At 48.8% G+C, this 26,512-nt stretch overlaps 1 protein-coding gene and 3 long non-coding RNA genes across 4 annotated transcripts; 2 read left to right on the plus strand and 2 right to left on the minus strand.

Moving 5' to 3' along the window:
- Positions 1-139: 139 nt before the first annotated feature.
- Positions 140-791, minus strand: LOC118613768. Its single transcript, XR_004955830.1, has 2 exons — positions 699-791; positions 140-532 (listed from the first exon to the last, which is right to left on the minus strand). It is a non-coding gene; the product is annotated as an uncharacterized LOC118613768 (long non-coding RNA).
- LOC118613770 lies at positions 491-11,610 on the plus strand. Its single transcript, XR_004955832.1, has 5 exons — positions 491-564; positions 998-1,025; positions 5,523-5,656; positions 8,297-8,461; positions 8,672-11,610. It is a non-coding gene; the product is annotated as an uncharacterized LOC118613770 (long non-coding RNA).
- Positions 3,053-3,733, minus strand: LOC118613769. Its single transcript, XR_004955831.1, has 2 exons — positions 3,526-3,733; positions 3,053-3,410 (listed from the first exon to the last, which is right to left on the minus strand). It is a non-coding gene; the product is annotated as an uncharacterized LOC118613769 (long non-coding RNA).
- Positions 11,611-14,967: 3,357 nt separating the features above from the next.
- Positions 14,968-22,228, plus strand: KRT8 (keratin 8). Its single transcript, XM_016142678.2, has 9 exons — positions 14,968-15,368; positions 17,793-18,001; positions 18,631-18,691; positions 19,207-19,302; positions 19,931-20,095; positions 20,403-20,528; positions 21,100-21,320; positions 21,453-21,511; positions 21,804-22,228. Exons 1-9 carry the CDS (start codon positions 15,036-15,038, stop codon positions 22,004-22,006), a joined length of 1,473 nt encoding a protein of 490 aa, XP_015998164.1. The 5' UTR covers positions 14,968-15,035; the 3' UTR covers positions 22,007-22,228.
- The last annotated feature ends 4,284 nt before the right edge of the window (positions 22,229-26,512 follow it).

Genomic DNA, 26,512 nt, shown 5'->3' on the forward strand with positions numbered 1-26,512 from the left:
CAATTGTAACCAAGCCCAGGGGTGTAACAGAGGCCCGTTTTTGGGGTCTCTATGGGTGCGGCCACTTCTGGCACTGGTAACTGGTTCAGTCGTGTGGGGAGGTGCCTAGTGTGTGATTTTCATTCAGTAAATGTTTGCAGAATGAATGGGGTGTGCTGGAGCCAGGGCCTGCAGGAAGGGTAAGGTTTCGACAGGTGCAGCTGACAGGGAGGTACTGTGAGAAGGAAGGGCACAGCCCTGGGGCTAGGGCAGGGTAGTGCCAGGTGGGAAAGGCTCAGTTCTGCTGCCAGATAAATTTGACCTTTATTCTGAAGGCAACGGAAAGCTCTGAGCATGGAAGTTACAGAATCAAAGTGGTGTTTACAGATCACTCTGGCTGGGCACTTGGAGAAGACATCTTGGAGCAAAATGAGTAGGGGCGAGACAGTGACGGAGGGGCAGAGGGAGAGTGTGTACAAGTCTAGGAGCCAGAGGGCAGGCGATGATGTCATTTCCCCCTCCAGCATGTCTCCAGGGCTCCTGTCTCACTTGCCTGCAAAAAGGAGGAGGGAACATTGAAGAGAGGTAAAGAATTTCTCAGGGACACAGAGTGCGGGGAAACACTGCCTGCTTTCTCCTCCTCCCACCATGGGACAAAGGGCCCCAGCTCAGAGTAATGGGGTGGGAGGGAGAGAGGAGGACAGGGCTGGAGCTAGGACCTGGGTCCTATGGTTTTCTCGGTCCTGCTTCATTCTTCCAAGCGATAAGTCAATTGTGGTTTTTAAAGCTAGAGAAGTAGTAGTTAATGGTGGCAGAGAGTAAGAACTCATTAAGCCCCAGGAAGAGCTGTGCATGATGAACCCTAGAGCTCAATAACAGATGTTGTCCATCCCTAGGACCTAACTTTTCTGGGAAGAAATTTCTGGTCTGGGACTGACTGTTAGGAATCTGAGACCTTTAGCCTTTGTTGGCACTAGGCTTGATTTATCTCTTCTCTCCCTTTGTTCCTCATTTCCAGTTAAACCACACATCCTGGAGTGACTCAGGTATGCTGCCCAGGACCCCCACCCCCACCCCAATACCCTCAGCTCTGACTCAGCCTGAGCTCTTAGGAATGCAGAGATAGCTATCCTAGCTTTCCTGTGGTGGGGAGATAAGGTTCATGGCCCTGGACAGACTCATTCTCTGTGGTCTGTTGTGTACACATACCTCTAACTGCATTCCTCCTAGGCCTTATCCTACCTTACTCTGTCTCTTCCAAGAATTGCAGACCATCTGAGAGCATAATTTTCAGAAAACTGCTCAGCACCTCTTCCCCAGAAGGCTGTCTTCCCGTCCTCCCAGGCTTGCTCTACTCTTGTCCCACTGAGGCCTGCTGATCCCACTGTTATGTTTCTTGGCTTCTGGGCAGGCCTGACCCAGTCTAGATCTGAGAGAAAAGAGACCCAGCACAGATTCCTTTTCAAAGCAGCTCTCACTTCCCTAGTCACTCGTTTCCACTCCCCCTCCTCCTCCATTTAGTCAGTCAGTCCTTCCTTGGGCCTATCTTTTTGATCCCTTTCAATACTTTAGTAAAGGAGAAGATAGAGGAATGTTTACTGGCTGTTTCTGCAGTGGGCAGGACTAAGGCAGACTCTGGAGTGCAGCTGAGGGTGGGTTTTCTCAAAAGATCCCTTGATCTCGCCTGAGGGGCTGGGGCAGGGTGAGGGGGAGAAGAAAGACAGCAGGAATGGTGAATTCTTGGAGATTTATAGTTTTCTTCCATTACAGTAGGGGTCCTATATCAGAACTTTACAGGCGGCAACAAAAATTTTACAAACATTATCATCATATAACTTATTTTATATATGAGAGAATAAAAGCTGAGAGCCTAAATCATGTATGATTTCAAGTTTAATGTGTTCCCCATTACATCTTAATCACTGTGAGAAGTTTGAAATTCTAAAAGAACAAATAATTTAAATACAATTAATAATCAAACATGATTTCAAGGAATTTTAGAAATAAATGGTACTTCTCCTTCATTATACGGATAAGACAACTGTAGCTTAGAGAGGAGGAAGTGACTTGTCCAAGGTCACATAGCAAGTTCGAAACCAAGTTGACTCTAAAACACAGGTTGATTTCCAAATTTATGTTTTCCCGCTATTTCACATTGTTTTGAGAATTGTTTAGAACAATTCTCAAGATGGAAATTAATATAAATTTAATTTCATTTTCATCGCAAACCCTAGAGTACTTTGGAGGTAGTGGAGGAATTTGCAGAAGTGGAAGGACTTGAGGTTGTGTGAGCTCACAGGATGAGTGGGAAGGGAGGGATGTCGGCACCTGAGCCAGCCAGTGCTCGGCTGTCCTGGGATTCCTGGACCTCCCCAGATCAGGGGGGCAACTTCTGCCAGCTTTCTGGAAGGCATCCTCCTTTATCAGAATTGCTGACTGACCAGAGTCAAAGCCTGGAGAGTCTGCATTCCTCACTCCTGTATCTCTCGTCCTGTTTCTGGCTAGACTCAGGGGCCTGGGAAACCTAAGAAACTAAAAGAGTTAGGTTGAATTCTGATCCTGGCACTCATGCGCTCTATAACCTTAGGAAATACATTGAAAGTTACTGAGCTTCTGTATCTTAATCTGTAACGAGTCTATTTGTACTTTCTTTATAGTTTAATTGTGAGGATTAAATGGGGTTATAAAAAGTCTATGGTACAGGAAGTGCCTGGTACATGGTACTGTCTTAGAGGAATAGGGCTAGAGGGAGGCATAAGGCAGGGAGGTGTAAGGCAGGGAGGGGAGGCATGGCATTGAAGGCAGGCAGGGTCCAGTTCTGCCTCTCCCATTTGCTAACTGCTAGAGCACAAGCTATTCTTAATCTTAAGGCTGTTTCCTCACCTCTAAAATGGAGATAATGCTTATTTCATAGTTTCTGTAGGGATTAAAAGTTGTCATTCCTTCCTTAAGGGAACTCCTAGGCCATTAGGAGTGTCTGGATCGATGCTCAACTCTGAGAGACCAGGAGATGCCTAATTAGAGTCCATGCTGGGAAGCTGAAGGGAGAAGTCTGGGAGGGCTCCCTGAAGAAGGTGTTTGGGCTGGAGGAACAGAGAGTGAGGAGGAGGATCCCTGGTCTGGTAAAATGTATAGGTGAAGAAAGAGTCTGTGTAGGAGCTGTCTGCCAAGTGGAGAAGGGTTAGGCTGTGTGTGAAGAGGGGCAGTTAGGGGTGGAAGGTTAGTGGGCTGGACCTGGGAGCCATGGGCCCAGGGGTCTAGGAGGAGGCTCAGGGTGTTTGGTTTCTACAACTTGACACTTGTGAGCCAGAAGTTCTGGTCTAGGAGGGAAATGGCCCTCTCCCTGGCGGGGCTTTCACTCCTCTGCCTTCCATGTTCTGAAGGCTTTTTTTTTGCCGCTCGAGCTTCTCTTAGCTTCCTAAGATGGTCACCTGCGGGAGACAAGGAAGAAGGGCTGGTGCCGCCTTGGGGAATAGATGGCCTTAGCCTGGAATTCTGCTGGAAATGTATAAACACACACTGAATTGCGTTGCCATGGGAGCTTACCTGATACTTCCCTGAGGCTAAACTAGCCTTGGCTGGCCCAGGCCCAGTCCATTTTCACCTTCCAGGTCAGAAGATTAGCCATAAGAACTGTGTCCCACTTTGGGGTTATCTTAGCCCTTGAGAGACCACGGAATCCAAGAGGGAGGTTGGTAATTGAGCGGAAGGTAGTAGGGCTTTCCTTGACCTGAGCTGCTCTCTCCCTCTCTTACTCTCTTATTTTCTCTGTTACACACACACACACACACACACACACACACACACACACACACACCATGGTACAGTCTGAGTCAATGATTTGTGAATTCATTCCTTATGCATGATGGAGTGGAGTGCCTGTTAGGCACCTTCGAACGCTGTAGATATGGTTGCTAACAAGACAGACAGAGTTCCTGCCTTTATGGAGCTTTCTTTTTGGTGGGGAGAGGTTTCCCTAAGTCTGTCGAAATCCCTAAAGCCAGAGAAGTAATTTAGGTGTTCCACAAATACTAATTAAATAAACATTATATTTATATATATAATGGCTAAATAAGAAAAAAGTTTTAAAATCATTACTGGAAAGAGCATGCTCAGACTTTGGACTTACCCTAGACTTGAGATCAAGTCTTAAAGGACTTTTAGTTTCCTTATCTGTAAAATGAAGATGATGTTGCCTTTCTCATGAATTATTTTAAGATTACCAATAATATATGATGTAAGAGATCTGACACTCTGACACAGTGGGAATCCAATAAATAAGAGCTGCCATCATTATCACCATTATTTCCCACCACCACCACCACCACCACCACCACGGTCAGCAAGGAAAGGAGACTTGCGCTGAAAGTTGGGGAAAGGAAGATCGTGTCAAAAGGCAGGGCTCAGTTTGCATGGCTAGCTCCCTAGAAGTTGGATTTGCAAGCTTCTGCCTTACATGGAGGCAGATTTTTGCATGTTATCCTTTATTACTCTCCTATAAGATGCCTCCTTATAGCCCCAATTGCCACCTCCCTCTAGTTAACTTCGACCTTTCTGAGGCAGCCCTCTCTCCCACGTGGGCACCTGCCTTGGGCTAGGCAGACACTGCAGAGAACACAAAGATGCATGAGACACTGTCTCATCCTTCAAGGGGAACACCAGGACTTAACTCTCATAAGGCAAATGTGTCAAAGCTGGTGCAAACACAAGTTCCATGGTGGGGGTGGGGGTCTTGAAGACAGTGAAGGGGTGGGGTAAGCTGCACAGAGCCAGCAGGCTTCAGGAAAGGCAGGAGGAAGGCCAGGGAGAGGTGGTGAGGGTCAAGCTAAAATTGACTGCAAATCTACTGATCAGGCACTGTCCCCTTACCTCATGTTCGTACCAGTCCTTTTAGGTAATTATTACCTGCATTTTTAGGTGAGAAAGAGGAACCTCAGAGAGGTTAAGTAATTTGCCCAGTAAAGAAGTGACTCCAGAATTCCTTTGACCGCATTCACTCTCTTTTACTTTCAGTCCACCAGTGAGGAGTCCTCAGATTCCAGTTCTTCCCTTCACAGCTCTGTGAACCTGGGCACATTCTCATTCCCGCCTGGCAGGGTCTTTATGAGTCTGAATGAGGTGTGTAGCACATGTGGTAGGCCCTCAGGACATGTTTCTGGAGCTCCCACAATCCATCGGATGCTCGGGTGCCCTTGATCTTCTGCTTGAACCTTTCTTTATGCAGGGGAAACCACAGCTTCCCAGAACACACCACAGAGTTCACCTTCCCAAAGCTTGGTTTTGGGAAGTCTGTGGAAGAAGTCTCTCTGGGGGCTTCTTCTGCTCATTCTAGTTATATCCCTTGGGCCACGTAGACGAATGTCCCTTCTTCTTCCTGGCAGTCCGTGCCTCCTCTTTTTTTCCAGGACCTTGCACTCCCAGGTCCTATAGCAGTGTCTCTGTGGTACATGGTTCCCTTTCTCCCATCTCAGACATCTTGCATCAGCTCCCATTTGTCCAAGTGCCTCCTAAGAGTCAGACAAGATCCTAACACTGTTCCACAGGCATGGCATGGTCAGAGAGGAGAAAATGTGCCTGTTCACATTTGCATCTACTGCCGAGTACCATGGAGGGTTTATGGTGGCCTCATCATGCTGCTAGTGAAGTGAAGGCGTATGTGCGTGTGTGATAAACAAAGGTAAGGAGGCAAGTATAAACCGTGTGTTGGGGGGGCTCTGCATATTCACTCTGAGGCCTCTATTGTGGGCAGGAGCCTTGCCAGATAGATACTGGCACAGAGATAGGAACAAGACATTGACACTAGAGGACTCAATCCTGTCTGCCAGGAGCTGTGGTCTGACAATGATGGGATGACTGTGATGGCATGGCTAGATTCAGTGGCTCATGGCAAATGTGTGCACTAGTTTGGCTGAAGTAGAAGGCGCTATGGTTCAGCAGGGAGTTACCCGAAGTGCATCTGAATCACCTTTTTGATTCTCTTAACCTTGGACTCAGCCATGCCACATACATTGGTTTTTCCTCACAACATCCTTTGTGTTTTATTCCATCCCTGTCTTTCCATCCTACTGCTCCTACCACACCACATGGCTCCTAAATTGCATTCTGAAATAGCCTCTTGTCTAGTCTCCTGCCTTCAGCTTTTGCCCCTACCATCTAACCTGCATATCTCAGTCTGCTTAATCTTCCTAAAACACTACTTTAACCACGTCACTCTCCTGCCCCACACTTTCATTGGCCCCCGTAACATACAGGATCAACTCTGTCTGGCCTTAGGAATCTTGTTCCTGGTCAATGGCTCATTGCATTTCTGGATCTTTCTATCCATATCTTACTTTTTTTCAGAGATTAACTTGATTAAGCGCGAACCTATTTTAAACAGCTCTTCCCTTTCCTTTGAAGTCATATAGCATATATCTGAATCACTCATTTCTCAGAAATCTATATTTCGTCTATAAGGTGCAGAAGGTGGACTTTGGTCAGACTCTACTTATATTTATGCAAGGGCTTAGTATATACACTGATATCTTTATACCCCTGCAGCCCTCAAGATTTCCAGATCTTCTTTGTGTACATTCAGGTCAGTGTAGGTAGTGAACACCTGTTATTTTCACTGTCCAACATCTCTTTCTCTTCTTTTGGTAAATCACTCTTTTTGCTCCCTTCGTTATAGTTTGGGTGGGCTGACCACCTCTCGCCAGGGACCAGGCACATAATCTAGTCTAGTCAAAATTATAGTATTCTAATCCCCTGGCCACAGTGATTGGTTCTTGGGTGAGCATATGGCCTGTTAGCCTAATGAGACTTAGCCTTGAAACTTTAGTGTGAACGACTGGGAAAGAGGCATTTGCTGCAGCATAGAGGTTGTATGCCTGAAAAGGTAGCTAACCCGGAGGAAAACAGAGTCAAGATGGTGTTAGTACCATCACCGAGCTCCTCATCTGGCTATGCCAAAAACCCAATGCACTTCTGAGCTTCCCAACTTTGTGAGCAATTAATTATCTTTTGTGCTTCAGCCTGTTTGAGTTGGGTCTCAGTCATTTGCAATCAAGAATCCCAAGCACTAATGTGTACCCGTGTGTCGGGTTTGAATGTTATGACTGTGTTCACGGGTGCGTGTGCGATGTGCATTGAAGAGTGGTTGTATGTGGTTGTGATGGGTGGGAGAGGCGAAAGGTGGTACGTATTCATGTGAGAATGATGAGAGAGAGAGAGAAAGAGAGAGAGGCAGAGAAAGAGACCGAGGAACAGAGACAGAGAGATGAAGAGAGAGAGAGAGAGAGAGAGACCGACTATCTGTGAGGGTGCATGTGGGGGCTGAGAGGACCTGTGGCATAGGCTGAGGTTGTGTGGGCATAGGTGGGGTGGCCATGTGAGGAGTTATTTGAGCAGAGCACTTGGCTCTTCCTTGTCTTGAGGGCAGGGGCTGAGCTTTGTATTTATGTGATCATAAAACACCAGCTTATCATCATTATCTTCCACTGACGGGGACAGAGGAAAGACACTGAGAGAGACCCAGAGAGTTCAGGGAATTCAGTTTACATATCATTCTTTAGTTTCTGTGAATTACAGTTTAAAAACTTTGTTTACCCATTTTCTTTTGATGGTATGTACATTCAGTGTGAAAGGATAAGAGTGTGTAGTGAGAAGGTAAGAATATGTAGCATGAAAGGCCTGCTGGTAATACCCAGCCTTTGATCCAGAGGTTCCCCATGGTTTTAGCCATAGGAAATGAAGAATTTTATTTTGTATAGAGTGCCCCTTAAGGACTCTGTTTTCCCTTTGCCTTGTGGAGAAATGGTTTGTTAGCAATGCCAGCAGAAATCTTCCTTTGTTCTGCAGGTTTCCTCCTGGTCTGGCTTTAGGACTGATCAGTATATTATTGCAGTCTCTGAATACAGCTTGATTTAACATTTTAGTTCTCTTGCCTCCTCCCTACATTATTTCTATGGTGGGGGATTAACCTTAGTCTAGTATTTATGGCTGGGTAGAATACCTGGGAGTTTAGGGCTTCCAGCTCTGATGGATGCCCTTGATCCTCTCCAAGGCGGGCTGGGCTTTGCCTGTTTTCATCTCATTCCTTATCGGTCCAAAACAGTCTGGTCTTCCCACACCAGAGCTTCCCAGCCAGGGTTCCTGGTGACTTTGGCTGTGCCAAGAGTAAGCTATAACTAACTGTGTGATATAGTGGGCCTATCAACCCTCTGAGTGTCTGAGTGAGGCCTGGGGCAGCTGTAGCTTCTGGCCTGACCACATCTGGTCCCCCCAAAAGCCTTTTATTTGTCCCAGCCTGCCATATACAAATGCTTATTTCACGTAGGTCATGCCCCATGATGGTGGAAAAGGTTGAGAATGCCCTAAGTTTGGCCGTATCCTTGGGTGAGATGAGATATGGAGACCAGGAGAACACCTCTCAGAAGGACCGTGCCTTGCCCATGACTTTTCACGCCCCCCACATGTTGTGTGACTTTCTCTTCTGTACCAGGTATGGAAGAATCACTGCTCTTGTGTATCGGGAAAACAAGAAAGGGGACTTTCTCTTCACGCAGGGGCTGGGGCGGGCATCTGGGGTGTATGAGAGTGGGTCCTCACCTGGGGCTCCTTGGCAAGTATGGGGTATCAGAGCATTCAAAGGTTTTTGTTCAGCTCCACACATTATGAGTTTTTAAGGGGGTGCTTGGGGAATATTTTCCAGGTCATAAAGGGGTCCCTTTTATAAGCAGAGCCGTAGATTTCTCTGAAGAATTGTGGCCGGAGGAAGGGGACTGAAAAATGGAGACTCAGAAGTTTTCATCCCAAACAAAACCGCTTTTAGGCAACATGGAAGTAAGGGAGCTCCCCGCAGCATACCCTTCACGATGGCCTTGAGGGATCCTTGGGCCCAGTGACGCCGCTGCTCCTCCGCCCATCGAAGCGTGCTGTCCTCAGTCCCCGTTCTCAGGCCCTGCCCTGCTAATGCCAGTTTGCCGATCTGAGGACTGACATCTGGGCTGTCAAACCACCACACTGCTTTTCTTGCTCCCCATCATTGTAACTGGAAGTGTGATACGGTGGTGAAGGACATGGAGAAAGAGCCACTGCTGTGTGACCTTGGGCATGATACTTCACCTCTCCTGGTAAAAGTGCTGATTATGGCACCTACTTTATAGGGTTCTTATAAAGATTAAATGCATGAATATTCGTAAGTCATTTTCATACCACTTAGGTATAATTATTATAATGGTAGAGTAAGTGGCATTGTGTGTCTGTCCGTCTCCTCCAACATACGGTGAAGACCATTAAGGACCCAGTTCTCTCAGAGCCTTCCCAGCATGTGCCCATATATAGTCAGCTACCAATATGCTTAATTAATAACTAAGGACTCCTAATGGTCACTTTTTAATAGGAACCTTCAACATACATCTTTCTTTGGCCAAAAGAGGATCCCAGCTATACCTAACTGGTAGAAAAGGAACTGAACAGCTATCTCCTTAAACTTTTTAGGCTAATGTCCGATAAGCAAATGAGTAGATGAATGAATGAATAAAAACAGGAGGGAATAAAGGCCTCAGATCCCTGCCCCCATTCCTACCTTGGTCTTTGGGTTGCCTAGCAGGAAATTCAGAACAACAGATCTCTGGACAATAGCTCCATTGCCAAGGGCCTAGGCTTGGAGCTAGAGGATGGGGGACAGGGTAAGGGTGGGGGCAAATGCCGTAGCTGGTCCTCAAGTCCTTTCCTCTCCTTCCTCCCTCTTGCACTCCTTCCTGTCTGGTTACCTGAACACACCTTTAGGAAAGCATTTTTTCCCTGCAGTGGAGCTGGGGTGGGGTGCAGTGGGCTGTGTGACTCCTTCCGGAGGGCTCCTCCAGAGACTAATCCCCTGAGTGGCCTTTTCTGGTGATGCCCTGCCTTCCACTTCCTGTCATTCAGGTCCTCCACACTGTTGTCCTCACCACCAGGAGTGGGACCTGGGCAGATCTTTTCTCAGCCTCTGTCTATGTACCTGGTCAGGCTCTGGGGACTGGTCAGTCTCTGTTTTCCTCCCTGAGAGGCAGGCATATTGTCCTCTCTAAGTGGGGACTCTGCAGTGCTCCAGGCTTGAGGAAAGGAAGAGTGTGTTCCTGGAGGTCTTGGAGGTGGAACCAGAGCCAAAGCCTGGTGTTCAACCCTGGCAGCACAGAGGAACCTTTCAAAAAATGCAGATGGAATATAGTCTGAGTGATTTTGATGTATATACTCCAGACAGAGAACCAGAGTTATGGGGAAAGTCACCAAGAGATGAGCCACAACTGGATCCCTCCCACTTAGCTTGACTGCCATCAATGGACGGCCCCTTCTGGTTTGGTATCAATGGAGATAAGGGTGTGAGGATGTGAAGCGGGGAGGGAGACCTCATCATCTCCAGGCCAATGGCCTTGTAGGAGTTTAGAACAAGTCTCCGTAGAATTTACCGCCATGGCATTTGGATTATTTCGAGCCAATGACAATTAAAGCCCAACAAACTCAAGAAGAGCTTTTTACCTCCTCCTTACGTGCCCAAAGGAATTCAGAAAGAAAAATCTGTTCTAAGAGGGGACCTCTCACTATAGCATAATATGAACTCAATGTGGCAGAGAGGGAGGAATCAAGCAAAGTCTGTTTGTTAGACTCCTGCATTCCATTGCTTCTGGGTGGCCTGCCACACATTTGTTTTTACCAAGCGTTTGCTCTTTCTCATCTCCCTGTGAATTGTCTATTTTTCCTTTGAAGTCTCAGACCCCTGCCTCCCTCTCAGTCCAGAATGACAGGTATACCTCATTTTGCTTTATTGTCTTTTCAAGCTGATGTGAATTTTCCATGTGTATGTATTAAAACTTGAGTTTTTTCCCTGTTAATCTGCCTTGTGTAATTTTAATTATTCAACCAGCCAGAAGAACCGAAAGGGGAAGGGAGGGGATTTACCCACCCCCACAGGCTTATGTCTCCTTTCCTCTGTAATAACGCTTATCTTTCTGCCCAAGTAAGAAGTTCCTTGTTCTAATAACTTTTAATCACATCTCCTATTAAAATCCAAATTTTTAGCCCAAGCACTTTCGTGGATGTCTAATATCCTACATGTAAAGCTCTGTGGTGGTGGGACATGGATCACAGGCTCTCAGAGTGGGGAGGATTTGGACGTTACAGTCCAAACTGCCTCCTGACCTAGGAATCCTGCTACAGTGAACCCAGGGAACAGTTGGTCTGGTGCCTCAGTCTCAAGACTTCTAGAAATAGGAGCTTGCTGCCTGTCTTGGCGGTCCCTTCCCATTTGGCTGGCTTTAATCATTAGTGCCACTGTTAAAAGAAAAATAATCACCACTTACTGAGTATTTACTATGTATAATGCTGGCCTTGAGGCACACAGCATAAAACCCAACCATCAGCTTTATTATTCATAATATGGCTTATTGATGGACATTCTCACCATCTGTAGTTTCCTACTTAAACTAATTGTTCTTGCTAACTGCTCGGTGCTAAATTCAGCTATTGCTATGCCACCAATAAGATTTTAAATTGTCCATCTTTTAAAGTGATTTCAGTGCTTTGAGGACATACTCTGGTTATTAACCTAGAGGTGGAGAATTTCCTTAACTTCAGTGTCTAAATGAAATCTCTTCTATCCCTTGATTCCTATGCTGGTTCACCAAGTCCTTGCTTTATGTGAGTGACTAATATATACTTTTGTGGTACCTTTTTTGTTTTTTTGTTTTTGGGCAAAGCTTTATTAAGCTGTAATTCATATACCATACAATTCAACCATTTAAAGTGTACAAACATAGTTTTTAGCATTTTCACAGACTTGTGCAATCATCACTATAGTCGAATTTAGATATTTTCATCACTCTGAAACATATCTTATTAGTTCTTTAGCAATAAACTCCTTGTAGGAGTTTAGAACAAGTCTCCCTAGAATCTTCTTTGTTCTCTGTAGATTTGCCTATTCTGAACATTTCATACAAATGGAACTATGCAATATGTGGCCTTCTGTGACTGACTTGCTTCACTTTGCTTAATGTTTTCAAGGTTCATCCACACCGTAGCATGCATCAGGACTTCAGTCCTTTTTATTGCATATAATACAGCATTGGATTGATATGCCGCATTGCATTTTATCCATTCCCAGTGCTGGATGTTCAGGTAGTTTCTGTTTTGGCTGTTACGAATAGCGCTGCTGTGAACGCGGTGTCTTCGCGTCATCAGTCCTGAGCACTGAGAACTTGTTCAGACCATCTTTTCCAATGATTGGGAATGATGTAATGATAACAGCTACTCTGCCCACCCTGCTCTGCCCCCAGCCTTGACACAGATGCCCAGGGCTCAAGGACTCCCTGACTCATTCTGCACTATTGCCACTGGGGGTGGGGGATGGCTGAGTGTCTCTTCTTTCCCCTTTCAATTCTCCAGAAAAGGCAGTTTGGGGCAGAGTCTTCTGCGTGAGGCACAGTCACCATGAACACTTTCTCTTTTGTTGAGCAGGCTGTACTGTGGTGCGTAGAACACAGTGGTCAGAGACAGCCTTACAAGTAGTTGTACCTGCAGGCTGCTCCAGTCCGGTTTTCTTTTCCCTCATCACTTGGCCCTAGTCCTGGGACCTTCCCCTTTTGCCTCCATTGCGGACCCTCAGGCAGGGGCATTGGAGAGGGTAGTGCTGGCCCCTTCTCTAGAGATTGACCTGGGACATGGGGGATGGGTTGGCTGGAGTCTCTGGGTAATAGGGAGCTGACAAATGAGATGCTGACACTTTTGGTCCTGAATTGTTCTGGGTTGCCCCAGCAAAGAGGGGCTTCTGCCTGGGTGGGATCTGGGCAAGCCCTACAGCTTGACAACCACAGGGTCCCTTGTAGTCCCCTTTGTCTTAAACACAAGGCACTGCTGGAGCCAGGGAACCAGGGCAGTGGTAGTGGAGGGGCTAACATTTCAGGGGGACTCTGGGTTGCTGTTTTGTGCTCAGGACTTCATGTATGGTCCCTCCCATCCAAGTCTGCCCAGGTTCACCCAATACACTGTGGGGGAGGGGAAGGAATGGGGAGCTGGTTGCCTTCTCTCCCCATGGCTGCTATACCAGTCTGACCGGCCGCTCCTTCTCTCCTTCTGCTTTCTCTGTCCTGGGTTTGGCACCTGGCCCATACCCCACCCTTTGGTCTCTGGAAGACGTCTCTCTGCCCTGCTAGGTGTGGGCGTTTGTTGGGGAGGGGGTGGCATGCATTCAAATCACTCTTTGGAAAATTAAGCATTGTTTAAAGGGGCTGGGAGAGGGCCTGGTGGAAACAGGTGCTAACTGGATTTCCCCTTGACTGGTTTAGCACATTAGGAGGCCAGAGCCTGGGTAGGGTGAGGAGGAGAAAAGAGGGGAGGGAGAAAGGGATGTAGACATTGTGTCCCCCTCTGAAAGTCTCTGGATTTGTTTTTTTGGAAGGAACTTCAAAGGGGGTGTGTGCTCGTGTGTGTGTGTGTGTGTGTGTGTGTGTGTGTGTGTAGTCTGAGGGAAGCCTGTTTAAGTGTCTGCCTTGCCAGGAGGGGGCTTCTGGTTCTCTCTGTTCCTCTGTAGGGGTCTATTGTGCCTGTCTTTCTGGGAGCCAGGGTGCCTTTTCTAGAGAAGAATGAGGAGGAGTCTGTATAACTGCCCTCTGGGTAGGTGGGCAGTGTCATGCGCCTTCCCTGGATTTGCGGCTATGGACAACCTCTCCCTTTCCCCCAGGGAATCTGGGTGACTGGCATCTGTTGGTCTCTTTAGTTAGAGCCATCCAGTACCCACTTCATGCCCTGCAGGATCTTTCAGAGAATCCAGCCCCATCAGGTGATTACAGCTGGAATCTCTGCCTCGGGGACCCAAACAAACCTCCTGCCTTCCACCCACTGGGTCTGCCCCACCCAGCCTCACCCAGGCCTGGGGTGTCTTGTTCAGCTCCCCAGTCTCCAACTGGCAGGTGCATGCTGTGCCTCAGCCTGCCCTCTTGACTCATTTTGATAATGGGTTCAGGGAGACAGGTGCAGGGACTCTTCTTGCATCTCTTCAGGCTGGTTGGGGACCTGAGGGCTCAGGTGGCTGAAGATCAGTGTCCCCTCCACTTTCACTCCTCTGCACTCCATCTTGCCACCCTTCCCAAATCACCCATTGAGAACTAGGGGAATGACTCCCCCAAGAAGCAGTGAGAACAATGAGGACCACGACGCAGCTTCTTCTCTCCTGAGCTCCCCCCATTCCTCTACGTCTTTTGCTCTTGTTCTTCGTCCTCTCTGCTCTTCGGCAGGCCTACAGTGTGTTCAGCCTGGCCCTGGGAATCCCGAAATCTTGGGGGAGAGAGGCCACTTGGTCGTGCCCAGGAAAAGTGCTGTGTTGAATCTCACATTATCCTGTACCTACAGACCCAGAGGGAAGATAGCTTCTGTGTATGTGTGTGTTCATTCACTGATTCATTCATTCCGCAAACATTTACCCTGCTCCTCTTGGCACTGCACTAGGTGCTGAGGGTACAACAGTAACTGAGGAGAGACTAGGCAAATGGTTGACCTCTGGTTCAAGGATTCAGAACCCAGGTTCCCTGCCCTCCAGCCTGGGCAGACTTTCTTAATCAAAAGGGAGAGAAGAACACAGGGTGGTGTCTTTGGGGTGTCAGCTGCTCAGATGGAAACGCCAGGGATCTTTCTTGCTGTGCTTCTCATAGGAGGGAAAGAGACAAGACCCAGGAGTCAGGGTTGCAGTGGCTGGGTGACACCCCCAGTCTCTTTGTTACAGAGAACTTGTGCAGCCACTGGATCCTGCCAGTTTCACATTCATGGAATTGCTCTTTCCTGGGCTTCTGGGGTGGTGCTGTGACGGGCTTCAGGGTGGGAGCAGCTCTCTGCTGCCCCCACCTGAGTCCGGCCTGTAGGTGGCAGGTATCGAGTTAGGCCCGGCCCCCTCAAGGCTTAGCCACTCAGGTATCAGGCCCATCCCCCTCCCTTTGGGTTGGGCTCCCTTTTATAAAGGGCCACTCTGTCCCCCCACTTGGAAGCAGCTTTTCGGCTCCTCCAGAGTCTGTTAGTTTCGTCTCCTCGCATTCACTCCAGCCTCCACCATGTCCGTGAGGGTGACCCAGAAGACCTACAAGGTGTCCACCTCTGGTCCTAGGGCCTTCAGCAGCCGCTCGTACTCGAATGCTCCCGGTTCCCGTATCAGCTCCTCGGCCTTTTCCCGGGTGGGCGGCTACCGGGCTGGCCCAGGCATCATGAACCTGGCTGGGGGTTACGGCGGAGCTGGAGGTATGGGGAGCATCGCAGCAGTCCAAGTGAACCAGAGCTTGCTGAGCCCCCTGAAGCTGGAGGTAGACCCCAACATCCAGGCAGTGCGCACCCAGGAGAAGGAGCAGATCAAGACCCTCAACAACAAGTTTGCTAACTTCATCGACAAGGTGAGGATCTCCCCTGCCTAACTGGCTGTTCCTGGGGCCCCACGAGGGTCCCTGCTCTATCTCTCGGTTGCCCCGTCGGTGGGCGCATCTCCAGCCTCCCACTGGCGTCCTGCTGAGCCCTACCCACCATGGCAACACTCCCAACCTATGACTCACCCTTCCCATGCACTTTTGGTTTTGGCTGGCGCAGGGATGGAAAGAGGGTCTGGGCGGCTTCTGACTCTAAATCCCTCCCTCATCCATCCTACCCCAACCCGAGTTCCGACCTTGGATAAAACTTTCAGCCTGGAAGAGTCCCAGCTGTTCTGCTGTCGGGTGGGAAGGGAGCCCCTTCTCTGGGTTCACCCTTCTCCCCTGGCACTACCCCAGCAGCTAGCTTCTCAAAGGTGCTCCTGGGCTTTTTAATTTTTTTATTTTTTAAATTATTTAAATGGAGATTTGATAGGTCTGGGATAGGTCCTGATTCAAACAGGCAAATATTGCCTGAGGCTGAGGCCTCTTGCATCCCAAGGCCGGAGTGTGGGGGACACCAAGATGAGTCATACTTGGCCCTCGCCCTGGAGCCTGCAGTGGGCGGGACCGGAAAGGCCAGAGACCCACCCCAACTGTGGGGTGAGGGGCTGAGGCCAGCCGTCTGGGTGACGCGCTGCTCTACCTGGGCAGCTCTTATCCTGTAGGGTTGAGACAATCTGTGTCGTGATGGAATGGGGTGGGACGCCAGGGCCTGACTTCAGGAAAGAGCATTTAAAATTCAAAGTCTGAGGGCGTTGGACACTGCGGCCAGGTTTCATGTCCTGCTAAACCTTAGAGTTCATGGCTTTAGATAATGGGTCCGTCCGCCAACGCCCTTATTTCCACTCGGCCCTTGTCCCCTCTCTCTCACTTCCCTCCCTGGCTCCGCCCCAATGGCCTGGCTCCACTTTCCCTGAGTAGAGACTAGGTCGCGTTTTGCAGCCTTGGGGGGTGTGCTCAGCAGCCAGTCAGCTGGGGCCCCTGAGGGCCTCAGCGTGCGGGAGGATTGGGCCCCTCCTCACTGACTGGCTCCTGGGAGGCATTGTGGGAACGGAAGGTGGGAAATCCTGGGGCAGATTAGCGCCTTTAGGGATTGGAGTCCCCCAGGAAGCCTGCTCTCCCTGTTTTGGGGGGAGGGCTTCCTACTTCCTTAGCTCTAAGCACCCTTGACTTTGCTTGACTGTGTTCTGCTAACTCCGGAGTCTTCCCTGTGAGTAGGAGTAAAGCACAGGCTCCGAGTACCAATTCCTGATTCTCAGTGCTCTGCCCTTTCCTTTGATGGGCTCCGTCGCTGAATCTGATTTCCTCATCTATAAAATGGGCACGATCAACCCTAAATCAGAGGTTTTGCCTATTCAAGCATGTAATGTAGGTAAATAGCTTGGCGGTGCTTGGCCTGTATTAAGCAGCCCAGTAAAGCTAACTGTTATAATCACTTATTTTCATAATTTTGGGGCAGAATGACCTGGGGAAGAAAGGGATTTACCGAGAAGGATTTGTTGGATCTAGGCTGGACCCTTAAGTCGACATTTTATTCTAAGTCTTCCCCCCAATTACAAAAAAAGATACAACTCTGGGTTGATTATTAAAAGTAAATTATTCTTCTTAAAAGCAGTCTATTTCTTTTTTAAACATTTCCCTTCTAACATGCCTTAATTTTATCCTAAAATCTGGATTTCTTGAGCCCAAGGAACCCAGGAGCTTTGTGTTTGGGGCAGGACAGAGAGAGTTGTGGTTTCAGGTGGAATAGGATGGGGATAGGGTAGGAGAAAATCTTCCATCTACAGACAGATCTCCCTAGTCTCTTATCTCTTCCCTGACCACAAGTGACTTCTGCACAGAAATGGGGCCCCTGAAAGGACCTGCCTGAGTTCCTCTAGGCCATTGCAGGGCTGAGGAGCCCCAGGCTCTGAGAGGGGAAGCAACTCAACGATATGCAGCCCGGGTTAGCAGCTGTGTTTGGCTAAAACTTAGGTCTTTAGGCCATAGAGCAAACTGTACAAGTTCTTCAAAGCCATTCCAGGTAATAATGATGATAATGATGTTAGCATTTATTATGAACAATCAACACTTTTTTTTTTTTGGTCTTATAACACTTGGCTATTTTTATTGATCTATATAATATACAACCTAAATCAAGACGACCTATCTGTTCTGCAAACACAGCTTTAGCATGACTCCCAGCTGTCCCCTTTCAACCACGTGTCCTTGTGTCATCCCTGTCCCTAGAGTTAGAAGGATGTGGCTTCCCACCCTACCCCGCTCACCATGCTGTCTCTCTCAGGTTATAACTAACCAGGTTACTGGGCTCTGGAGAGACCCACTGTTTGGGAGTGGAAAACACTGCTTGCTTCCCTCCAGACTGAGCCCTGGCCTGATGTAGACCTTTTTGCTCTGTCTTCCCTCATTCAGGTACGGAGCCTGGAGCAGCAAAACAAGATTCTGGAGACCAAGTGGAACCTTCTGCAGCAGCAGAAGACGATTCGCAGCAACATGGACAACATGTTTGAGAGCTATATCAACAACCTTCGGCGGCAGCTGGACACGCTGGCCCAGGAGAAACTGAGGCTGGAGGCAGAGTTTGGCAACATGCAGGGGCTGGTGGAAGACTTGAAGAATAAGTGAGCTGTCCTCCTTCTTACTACCACCTGCTCAACTGAAGTCTTCCCATCCTATCCCACCTCAGGGAGCTAGAGGCTTAATACCCCATCGCCCTGTGCTTGTTGGGCAATACGTTCTTATATAGTTAGGGTCACCATGTGACCAGGTTTTCTTGAGACAGTGTAGTTTATGCGGGCATAAGTTTTAGTAGTACCCACCCCCTTTTAATCTCAGAAGTGCCCAGATTTGGACAACAAATTTGTATGTTAATGTGTATGTAGTAAACCTCAAATGGGAGAGACAGATAGCCCATTGGTCTCTTATATACTTGCAGCCCTGGCCCCTCTTTATTCCTTACCCCTGATTTTCAACACAATCCAGAAAGTTCTGTCTGAAGCCTCATGTCACTCCCTGTTGCTAACCCTCCAATATGTCTACTATGTCTAATCCAATGCGTATTCATGGATTTGGAGAGAGATTTCCTGCTCCAGTCCTCCCCACTGGCTGATGAGCAGAAGCACCAGTCCAGTCCTCTTATATCTTGCATTTCCACGAACTGAATTTTCTAGATATTCTTGCCCCCCTTAAAAGACTCAGGGCAACCTCCCCTTGGCCTTCATCCTTTGATTCTAAGTCTCTTCTTTATCAGGTATGAGGATGAGATCAACAAACGCACAGAGATGGAGAATGAATTTGTCCTCATCAAGAAGGTGAGGGAGTCCTTTACCCTCACCTGGAGGCTGGGGCAGAGAGACTTGGACTTCAGAGGCTTTCTGAGTTTGGTCCCTAAATGTTTCTAAGAAATAATGGGTAACCTTTGGGTGCCTCCTAGATATACAGCATAGAAAGGTAGGCAAGGACACAGAGTTAAGGCGGCACGTTTGGACAGAACGCTAGACATTGATAATGGGACATGGTTAAAAATGGAGCAGTAGAATTGGAGGTTTGGCCACAGAAGGCTTCCTGGAGGAAGAAGAGGGGGAGGTGTAGGGGGAGGTGTAGGGGGACGGGGAGGGGTGGGGGGAGGAGGGCTGCAGGAAGTAACTGTGTTTGGGCGGGGAATGTGCAGGTGCGATGGGACCGAGGCCTAACCAGAGGATCGGGCCACAAAGTGAAGTGGGCGAGGCAATAGTTAGAAGTTTCTAGGTCCAGGCCATTGAGTGCCTGTTTTTGGGGTCTCATGTGGATATTCATCTCAGGCTCCTCCTCTCCCTACATTCCCCAGGATGTGGATGAAGCTTACATGAACAAGGTAGAGCTGGAGTCCCGCCTGGAAGGGCTAACCGATGAGATCAACTTCTATAGGCAGCTGTATGAAGAGGTATGTTCTTGTTCCTTTAACACCATCAGAGGCTCCTCCTGGCCCCCAGTGCACCAACAGACAAGGGCCCAGCACTGAATAATTACAGCTATTGATGTTAAGAATCCAGCATGGACATTCTACGTCTTTTGTTCCCCTGCATGAGGGAGAGTTGATAATCCTATTTCACAGATGAGAAAATGGACTCAGAGAACTAAAACAGCCTGTCCAACATCGTCATACAGAGTGGTGACCCAGGGGCAACTTGGGTCCTCTCTGTCCTGAATCTCTTCTGAATCTTTGCGCCATGTGTGGGAGCTCTCTGTGGGCGCTCAGTATTGGTTGCCGAGAGCATGGAAGGGCCCTACCCTTTGGCTACCCACCCAAAGCTAGGTGTTTTTTGTTTTTATTATTATTATTATTATTATTTTTTACTTGCCTTATTTCATTTTTTGCATCCCACCAGGTTCAAGGTCTTTGACCCATCTTCTTTCCTCAGGAACTTTGCCCTCTCTGCAGTCCTCATACCCACCTGGTTCTCTCCTCTGTTGCTACCCTCCTTGTCTTGTTCCCCTAAGGAAGGCCCTCTGCAAAAGAGGGCTCCTTGTGTGCAAGGACCAGGCCTCACCACCTCCCTTCTCCACCGTAGGAGATCCGTGAGCTGCAGGCCCAGATCTCTGACACGTCCGTGGTGCTGTCCATGGACAACAACCGCTCCCTGGACCTGGATGGCATCATCGCTGAGGTCAAGGCCCAGTACGAGGAGATCGCCAACCGTAGCCGGGCTGAGGCTGAGACCATGTACCAGATCAAGGTGAAGAGCAGGGTCATTAGGCTCCTCCCCTTCTGGCCATTTCTGTGCCCTAGTTCATGAGCAGGGAACAGGATTTCAAATGCCACTCTGCCTGTTATGTGGGTGCTGGGGAGATTGAGATGTCCCTGGACTTGGTGCTCTGGAAGAAGGCCTTCAGTGTGTGTGTGTGGAGAGGGTAGGGGTGGGTGGGTGAGATGACTTGGGCTCTGGTGACTTAGCTGAGAGGGCACTCTCCCTCAGATGGAGGACAGACACCTTGGGTTCCAGGGGGGCCTCTCAAGCCTAACTCCTCATCTCACATCTGCAGTATGAGGAGCTGCAGACATTGGCTGGGAAGCACGGGGATGACCTGCGTCGCACGAAGACAGAGATTTCTGAGATGAACCGGAACATCAGCCGGCTCCAGGCTGAAATCGAGGCCCTCAAAGGCCAGGTATGGGCTGGACTGAGGAGTAGGAGATGATCCTCAGACATGTTCCAGTGAGAGGAGATAATGCAGGAAGGAAGGGGTGAGGAATCTGGGGGTCGGGGAAGGGATCCTAGACCGGAGTGTGTGGGAATTGCAGGGGTAGCTACAGTCCAGCTTCTCAGACTGCTCCTGGGAGGCCGAGGGCTCCTGAGGTGGTTGCTGGGGATGTGATAGGGGTCCCAGGGTTGGGGTCTGGGATGGGTCCCTCAAGCCTGTTTTATTTTATGTCTTGTGTATCAGGGTCAGAGTGGTGCTTTAAGGAAGTCTAGAAAGCAGAGATCTAGTTCAGTTAGGGCGGGTATAATACCTTTTAGTGTTCTAGGGGAGAAGTTTCTGTGGGGAAGTACCTGAAAGTTGCTCAGATTTTCCCCTTCTTCTGGAACTTACTGGTAGCATTGTCTTTGAGCTGGGGTAGAGCTGGTTGGTCTAGGTCATGGAGGGAGGTCTCTAGAGGAGGGGGGAGGGAGGATGAATGCAGGGCCATGAGGGAACCACATTCTGTTCTATCTGCTAACTTTTCCCCCTCCCTCCACAGAGGGCTTCCCTGGAGGCCGCCATCGCTGATGCCGAGCAGCGTGGGGAGCTGGCCCTCAAGGATGCTCAGGCCAAGGTGGCTGAGTTGGAGGCTGCTTTGAGAAACGCCAAGCAAGACATGGCCCGGCAGCTGCGCGAGTACCAGGAGCTCATGAACGTCAAGCTGGCCCTGGACGTGGAGATCGCCACCTATCGCAAGCTGCTGGAGGGCGAGGAGAGCCGGTGGGTATTGGGGGCTTTGGCCCTGGTGCTCCATTCCTGGGACCTGGGGTGGGGAAGGGTGGGACATGGGTCCTGTTGTCTGGGATAGGGCCAGGAATTGGTCCTGATGTCCTACGTATCCTTTGAGTACAGGCTGGAGTCTGGGATGCAGAACATGAGTATCCATACCAGGACCACCAGTGGCTACTCAGGTGAGTATACTGGCCTTGGGGTGCAGGACAGGATGGCAGGGCCTTTTTTATAAACCCGATACATTTCCGTCTTGTACAGCTCAGGAAGCTGGGGCCCAATTAACTATCTTATCCAAGATCGCTTAGCTAATGTCAAAGCTCTGTCCCACCCTGCTCCTGGTATTCCCTGGAGTGATGAACCAGGGCAGTTCTCCATCCCTGGGGACTCTGTAGAGAGTGAAGAGAGAAGGGGTCATTGGAGCCTGATGTACACAGGGCTCCTGAGCTCATGCGATTGACAATCCCTGACCAGGTGGGCTGAGCCCGGCCTATGGGAACCTCGCAAGCCCCGGCCTCAACTATGGTGTGAGCTTCCAGTCCGGCTTTGGCTCTGGGGGAAGCTCCGGCTCCTTCAGCCGCACCAGCAGCAGCTCCACCAAGACCGTGGTGGTGAAGAAGATTGAGACTCGTGATGGGAAGCTGGTGTCTGAGTCATCTGATGTCCTGCCTAAGTAAATGGCTACCGTGGTCCCTCCTGGCTTCCAAGCCTGTGGGAAAGGAGCTGTGCAGAGAGTCTTGAGCACAGGAGACCCACCTGAAGCTCAGCCCCAGTCCTCAGCCCAACCCTGTGTGGGGAGTCTACTGCCTAGGGGACCGCCTCTTACCCGTGCCCCCAACTAAAAGCCAAATCAAGTGTTTTTTTCCAAAATAAAGTCTCAGCTGGCTCTGCCAACCCTACTTTCTGTGTGTGTAGCCCTTGTCCATGGGGTGAGAGAGAGGTGACCAGGAGGCTTGTCCCTGGAGTCGAAGGAAGCTGGGGGTGCCTGGAGAAGGGTGGCACTGGGAAGAAAGTCTGGCCTCCTCCATCCAGGCTATTCCCAAAGAGACTTGTTTGCCTAAAGCTGGTCAAATGAAGCCTTGGTCTTTAACGTGCTTTCGAGCACCTCATTTCTCTTTATCTGTGCCGCAAGCCCCGGAGGTAGGCAGAGCAGGCTTCAGATGGTGTCACTGGGAGAGAGTTTAGTTTCCCTTCGCACAGACCACAGGAAGTTGACATCAGGACTACATGCAGATAAGGAAAGCGGGCCGTCTGGAGAGACCAATTAATGGCCTAACTAGAATGTGCAGATACAGAATTCGAACCCAGGGCTGTCTAGTTCTCAAGGTTGTACTCCTCAGCTAGGTCCATGGTGCTTCCTTGATGGCCAGAGATGTCTTTTTACAATTTTCATTCTTTTGCAGCTGAGGACTAAGGAATCCTCATTTTCCTATTCCTTCAGAGGCCCAGAGTCCATTCTCAAGACCCACAATTTCCAAAAACCAAGATACAATAGGACTTGGCATTGATAAATGGGTTTTTACTGCCCCACTCAGTCACATCTACCCTGCATTGCTCCTTGCCACCCCCTTTCTACTCTTTCACACGCCGTGTTTTTATCATATATCTCGCTGAGTATGTAAAGGGCGTGTGCTGTTTGCATGTGGAGGGTGCGCTTGCGTACATGGGGATGTCTGGGTTCCGTAAATGTTTAAAGAGATTTGCCTATCTTTGGTGAAACAGTCTCTGAGCCTTAGGGCAAGCACAGGTGTAGGGCACGGCTGGGTGGAGCAGTGCATCCATGGCACTTGTCTCTGCTGCCACCACCACAGAGTTCTAGGCAGACACGCCGGCCCCTCAGCACATGTAAAGTGCACGAGCCCATAGAACTGAGATGGGGACATTTTCAGACTTTGTAAAACACCAAGGGAGAATAGACAAGTGCGTGCGGCGTTCGCAGTAGTGGGGACAGCCTGGCTCGAGACACTCAGGTTCAGGTCCCCAGGACTCTTGACTTCCGAGACCCTGGGCCCCCACCAGAGGGCTAGCCCAGCTACCCCTTGAGCTGAGCACTTAAGTGGAGCTGCTCCCAAACTGAGCTCAGGCATTCTGCCTCCCCTACCTGGCCCAGGCCAGCCCCAGGCCTAGGTCCAGGCTTCTGGACTGCCACAATAAAGGACTCTCCTTCTTCGTGATAAAACTTAACAGCACCGTTACCTAGAACTGTGGCTAACTATTTTGGCAGCTTGCAGTAAGAAATTCATTTTAATCACAATCTGCAACTTACATAAATAAATAAACATTTCATAAAACAGTGTCAACCTTCTGCCCACTGATGATGTGCGACTGGCCCTCTTCACCAGGTCCCGGGAGCCAGGAGGGCGGTGGAGCACTTTGTGAGAGGAACCTCTTTCCCTGAGGCCCCAAGTCAATATTTTCCGCTGTGTCCCACTCATCCCCACAGGAGCTGGCCACCCGTCTTACCAGGCCCTGCCCTCAGGAGGCGAGCATACCAGGGACAGTCATGGGACCTTCTGATAGTCTCCCAGAGTTCCCACACCCCAGGCCTTAGCTCAGGGAAAGCCGGGAAAGCTCCAGGAAGAATTCTCTTTTTCTCTTTCCTTTCTTCTCCCACATTATTATGTATCTACTATGTGATCAAGGATACTTAGGGTTCAGGAGACACTGTCTCCCATTTACCTTTCGGTATTTAAACAAATATAAATAAGAGCTGGACATCTAATTCTCATTTAGATGAAGATACTGAGATAGGATAGATACTACCATTTCTAAAATACCTGCTTGATGGCAGATCTTGTGCTACAGCACATTCCAACCCTCCAGTGATTCTGGGAGGCAGATATGAAAATCCCCATTTTGTGCAGATTTTGAATAAGGTTACACTGTAAGTGATAGAAATCGCATCCTGATTCTTGAGCTAGTGCTTTTTGACAATATTAGATTTTTATCATTTGCACACATGTCATACATAGCTCAAAAATTTAAACCTTGTTTTGAATAGGTAATCGATATCCCTTGTATACAACTCTAAATTATAAAAAGGACTCCTTCCTTATCAGTCATCCAGTTTCTCTCTGAGATAGAAACTAATGTTATTATTATTATTATTTTTTGTAATTCATTTCAGGCAGAGTTGATGTATATATAACTCCTACATACATGCATGTATACGCATTTCACAAAGGGTGCTATGCTATGTGTGGTGGTATATGTCCTGCTTTGACAATCACTCAACACCTGTTCTTTCCATATCAGCATGTAAGTTGCTGCCCCATTCTTTTCACAGCTGCATAATGTTCCATGTAAGGCTGTGTTACAATTTACTTAACCGGTCCCCAGTTGGTGGGTCTTTTCAACCTATGACAACAACGTTGCAGCTAATAACCATGGATTCATGTCATGTCACTCACGGTGAGGATATAGGAGTAATTCCTGTAATTACTGAGTCGAAGTGTATGTACATTCAAATTTTTGACAGACATTAAAAAAAAAAGGCTTGTTTTCTTACAGGACTAAATTTTAGCTTTCTAGAAAATCCACATACATATGTAGAAGTCCCATATCTGACCATACTAGATGAACTAGGCATTATTCCCTACCTCTTTCCTCCAGGAATGAAATGATGAGTCTTCCAGCACTCTTCATACATTGTCATTTCAGGGTTTTGCCCTGCCCGAGATGATCTGGGCGAAAATGGTCCATGATCACCTTAGCAGAAAGATTGTAAAGAAGGCTAAGAATGAGGGCCAAGCTAGCACGTAAGGGAGTGGGAATGCAGCAGTACTACTGGGGTCAGTACCCTGGAGGGGGAGGGTGGGACAGGGACCAGCATGGCTGAGAGGTCCCTGGGCGAGCCACTGTGCTCCCTCGTTGCATATCTTGGTGGGTATTAGTTACTTTGTCTCTTCAGCATCCCTTTTGCATCTGATAACAGAACACTGTTCCCACTCCTCCCTCCCCCCACACCTCCCTGCTTTTCAAGAACTGTTCTTAGTTCTATCCCTGTGGTTCTGGTGGGCCTGCCAGTCACATCACCTCTCCTCTGGGCCCACAAGCATGGTGGGAGCCAGCCTTGGCCAGTCATAGGGCAGTCACAGGCTCCTTTGTTCTCTTGCTGTAGTATAACAAATACGATAAAATGAGGAAAGTGCTTGATAGATTTCCACTTAGGTTCACACCTGTAATATAGAACATTTCTTGCAACGCAGAAGAGTTGCTTGGGCCCCCTGTATATTTGTATTTCAAAAATACAAATCAGATTTGGTTACTCCCCTATTTAAAATCTAGGATAAAGCCCCAAGTCTTGACTTGGTCCATGGCCTGAGCCTGCTTGGCCTCCACCCACCTCCCAGGCCTCCTCCTGGCCACTCTCTCCTGTGCTCTGACTCAGAGGGTCTGGAAAGAAGGCAGAGGGGCCCAAAGGCCACTGCCTGACCTCTGCCCTCTGCCCCACCTCTGCTGTTTCTCCTTACTCTTTTCTGTACAGGATTTTCACGTTTTTCCAAGTGCTTATGAAGGCTTCACCTCCTTTGATTCTCACATTGTTCTCTGTGAGGACGGTTCAGTTCTCATTTTACAGGTGAGCGATGAGGCCCTGGGAGGGGAAGTCACTTGCTCAGGATTGCCTGGCTATTTGGTGGCAGAGCTTGTTTCAGAACAAGGGGCTCTAAACCTGGAGCTTTTCCAATATTGTTTTACCTTCCCAGACCTGTTAGTTTAGGAGAAACATGTAGGATTAGAAGAAAGGACCAGGGAGTGAACCACTCTGGTGGGCACACTGCGAGCGGGGAAGAAGAGGGCAGTTCAGGTTCATCACCTTAATGCCCGTGGGTCGCTTTACCCAAGCTCCAGGCGCCCCCTGGAGGACATTCTAGGGAATGCCCAGCCACCTGCCTTCCCCACTGTAGCCTGCTCCTGGCTTTGGGATGTTTCCCCTGATGTTACTCTTCCTTCCTGCTGCTGGTCTACCTTTGGAGCTTATCGGAACAATGAGAATGGGGGCAAACTGGGAGATTTATTTTTTTATTTAGAAGGTTAGAATTCAAATGCCCAGAAGGGCCAAACAGGTAAGGTAAAAGAGGAAGTGGGTCTGGGTGGGGTAAGAAACCATACATAGACATGCTGTTTGCATGTGAAAAACGTGGGAATATTCTTTTTGTCTGCAAAGAATTATGCTTTCCACT

Source organism: Rousettus aegyptiacus, unplaced genomic scaffold (assembly GCF_014176215.1).
Source record: "Rousettus aegyptiacus isolate mRouAeg1 unplaced genomic scaffold, mRouAeg1.p scaffold_m13_p_2, whole genome shotgun sequence".
Taxonomy (NCBI): domain Eukaryota; kingdom Metazoa; phylum Chordata; class Mammalia; order Chiroptera; family Pteropodidae; genus Rousettus; species Rousettus aegyptiacus.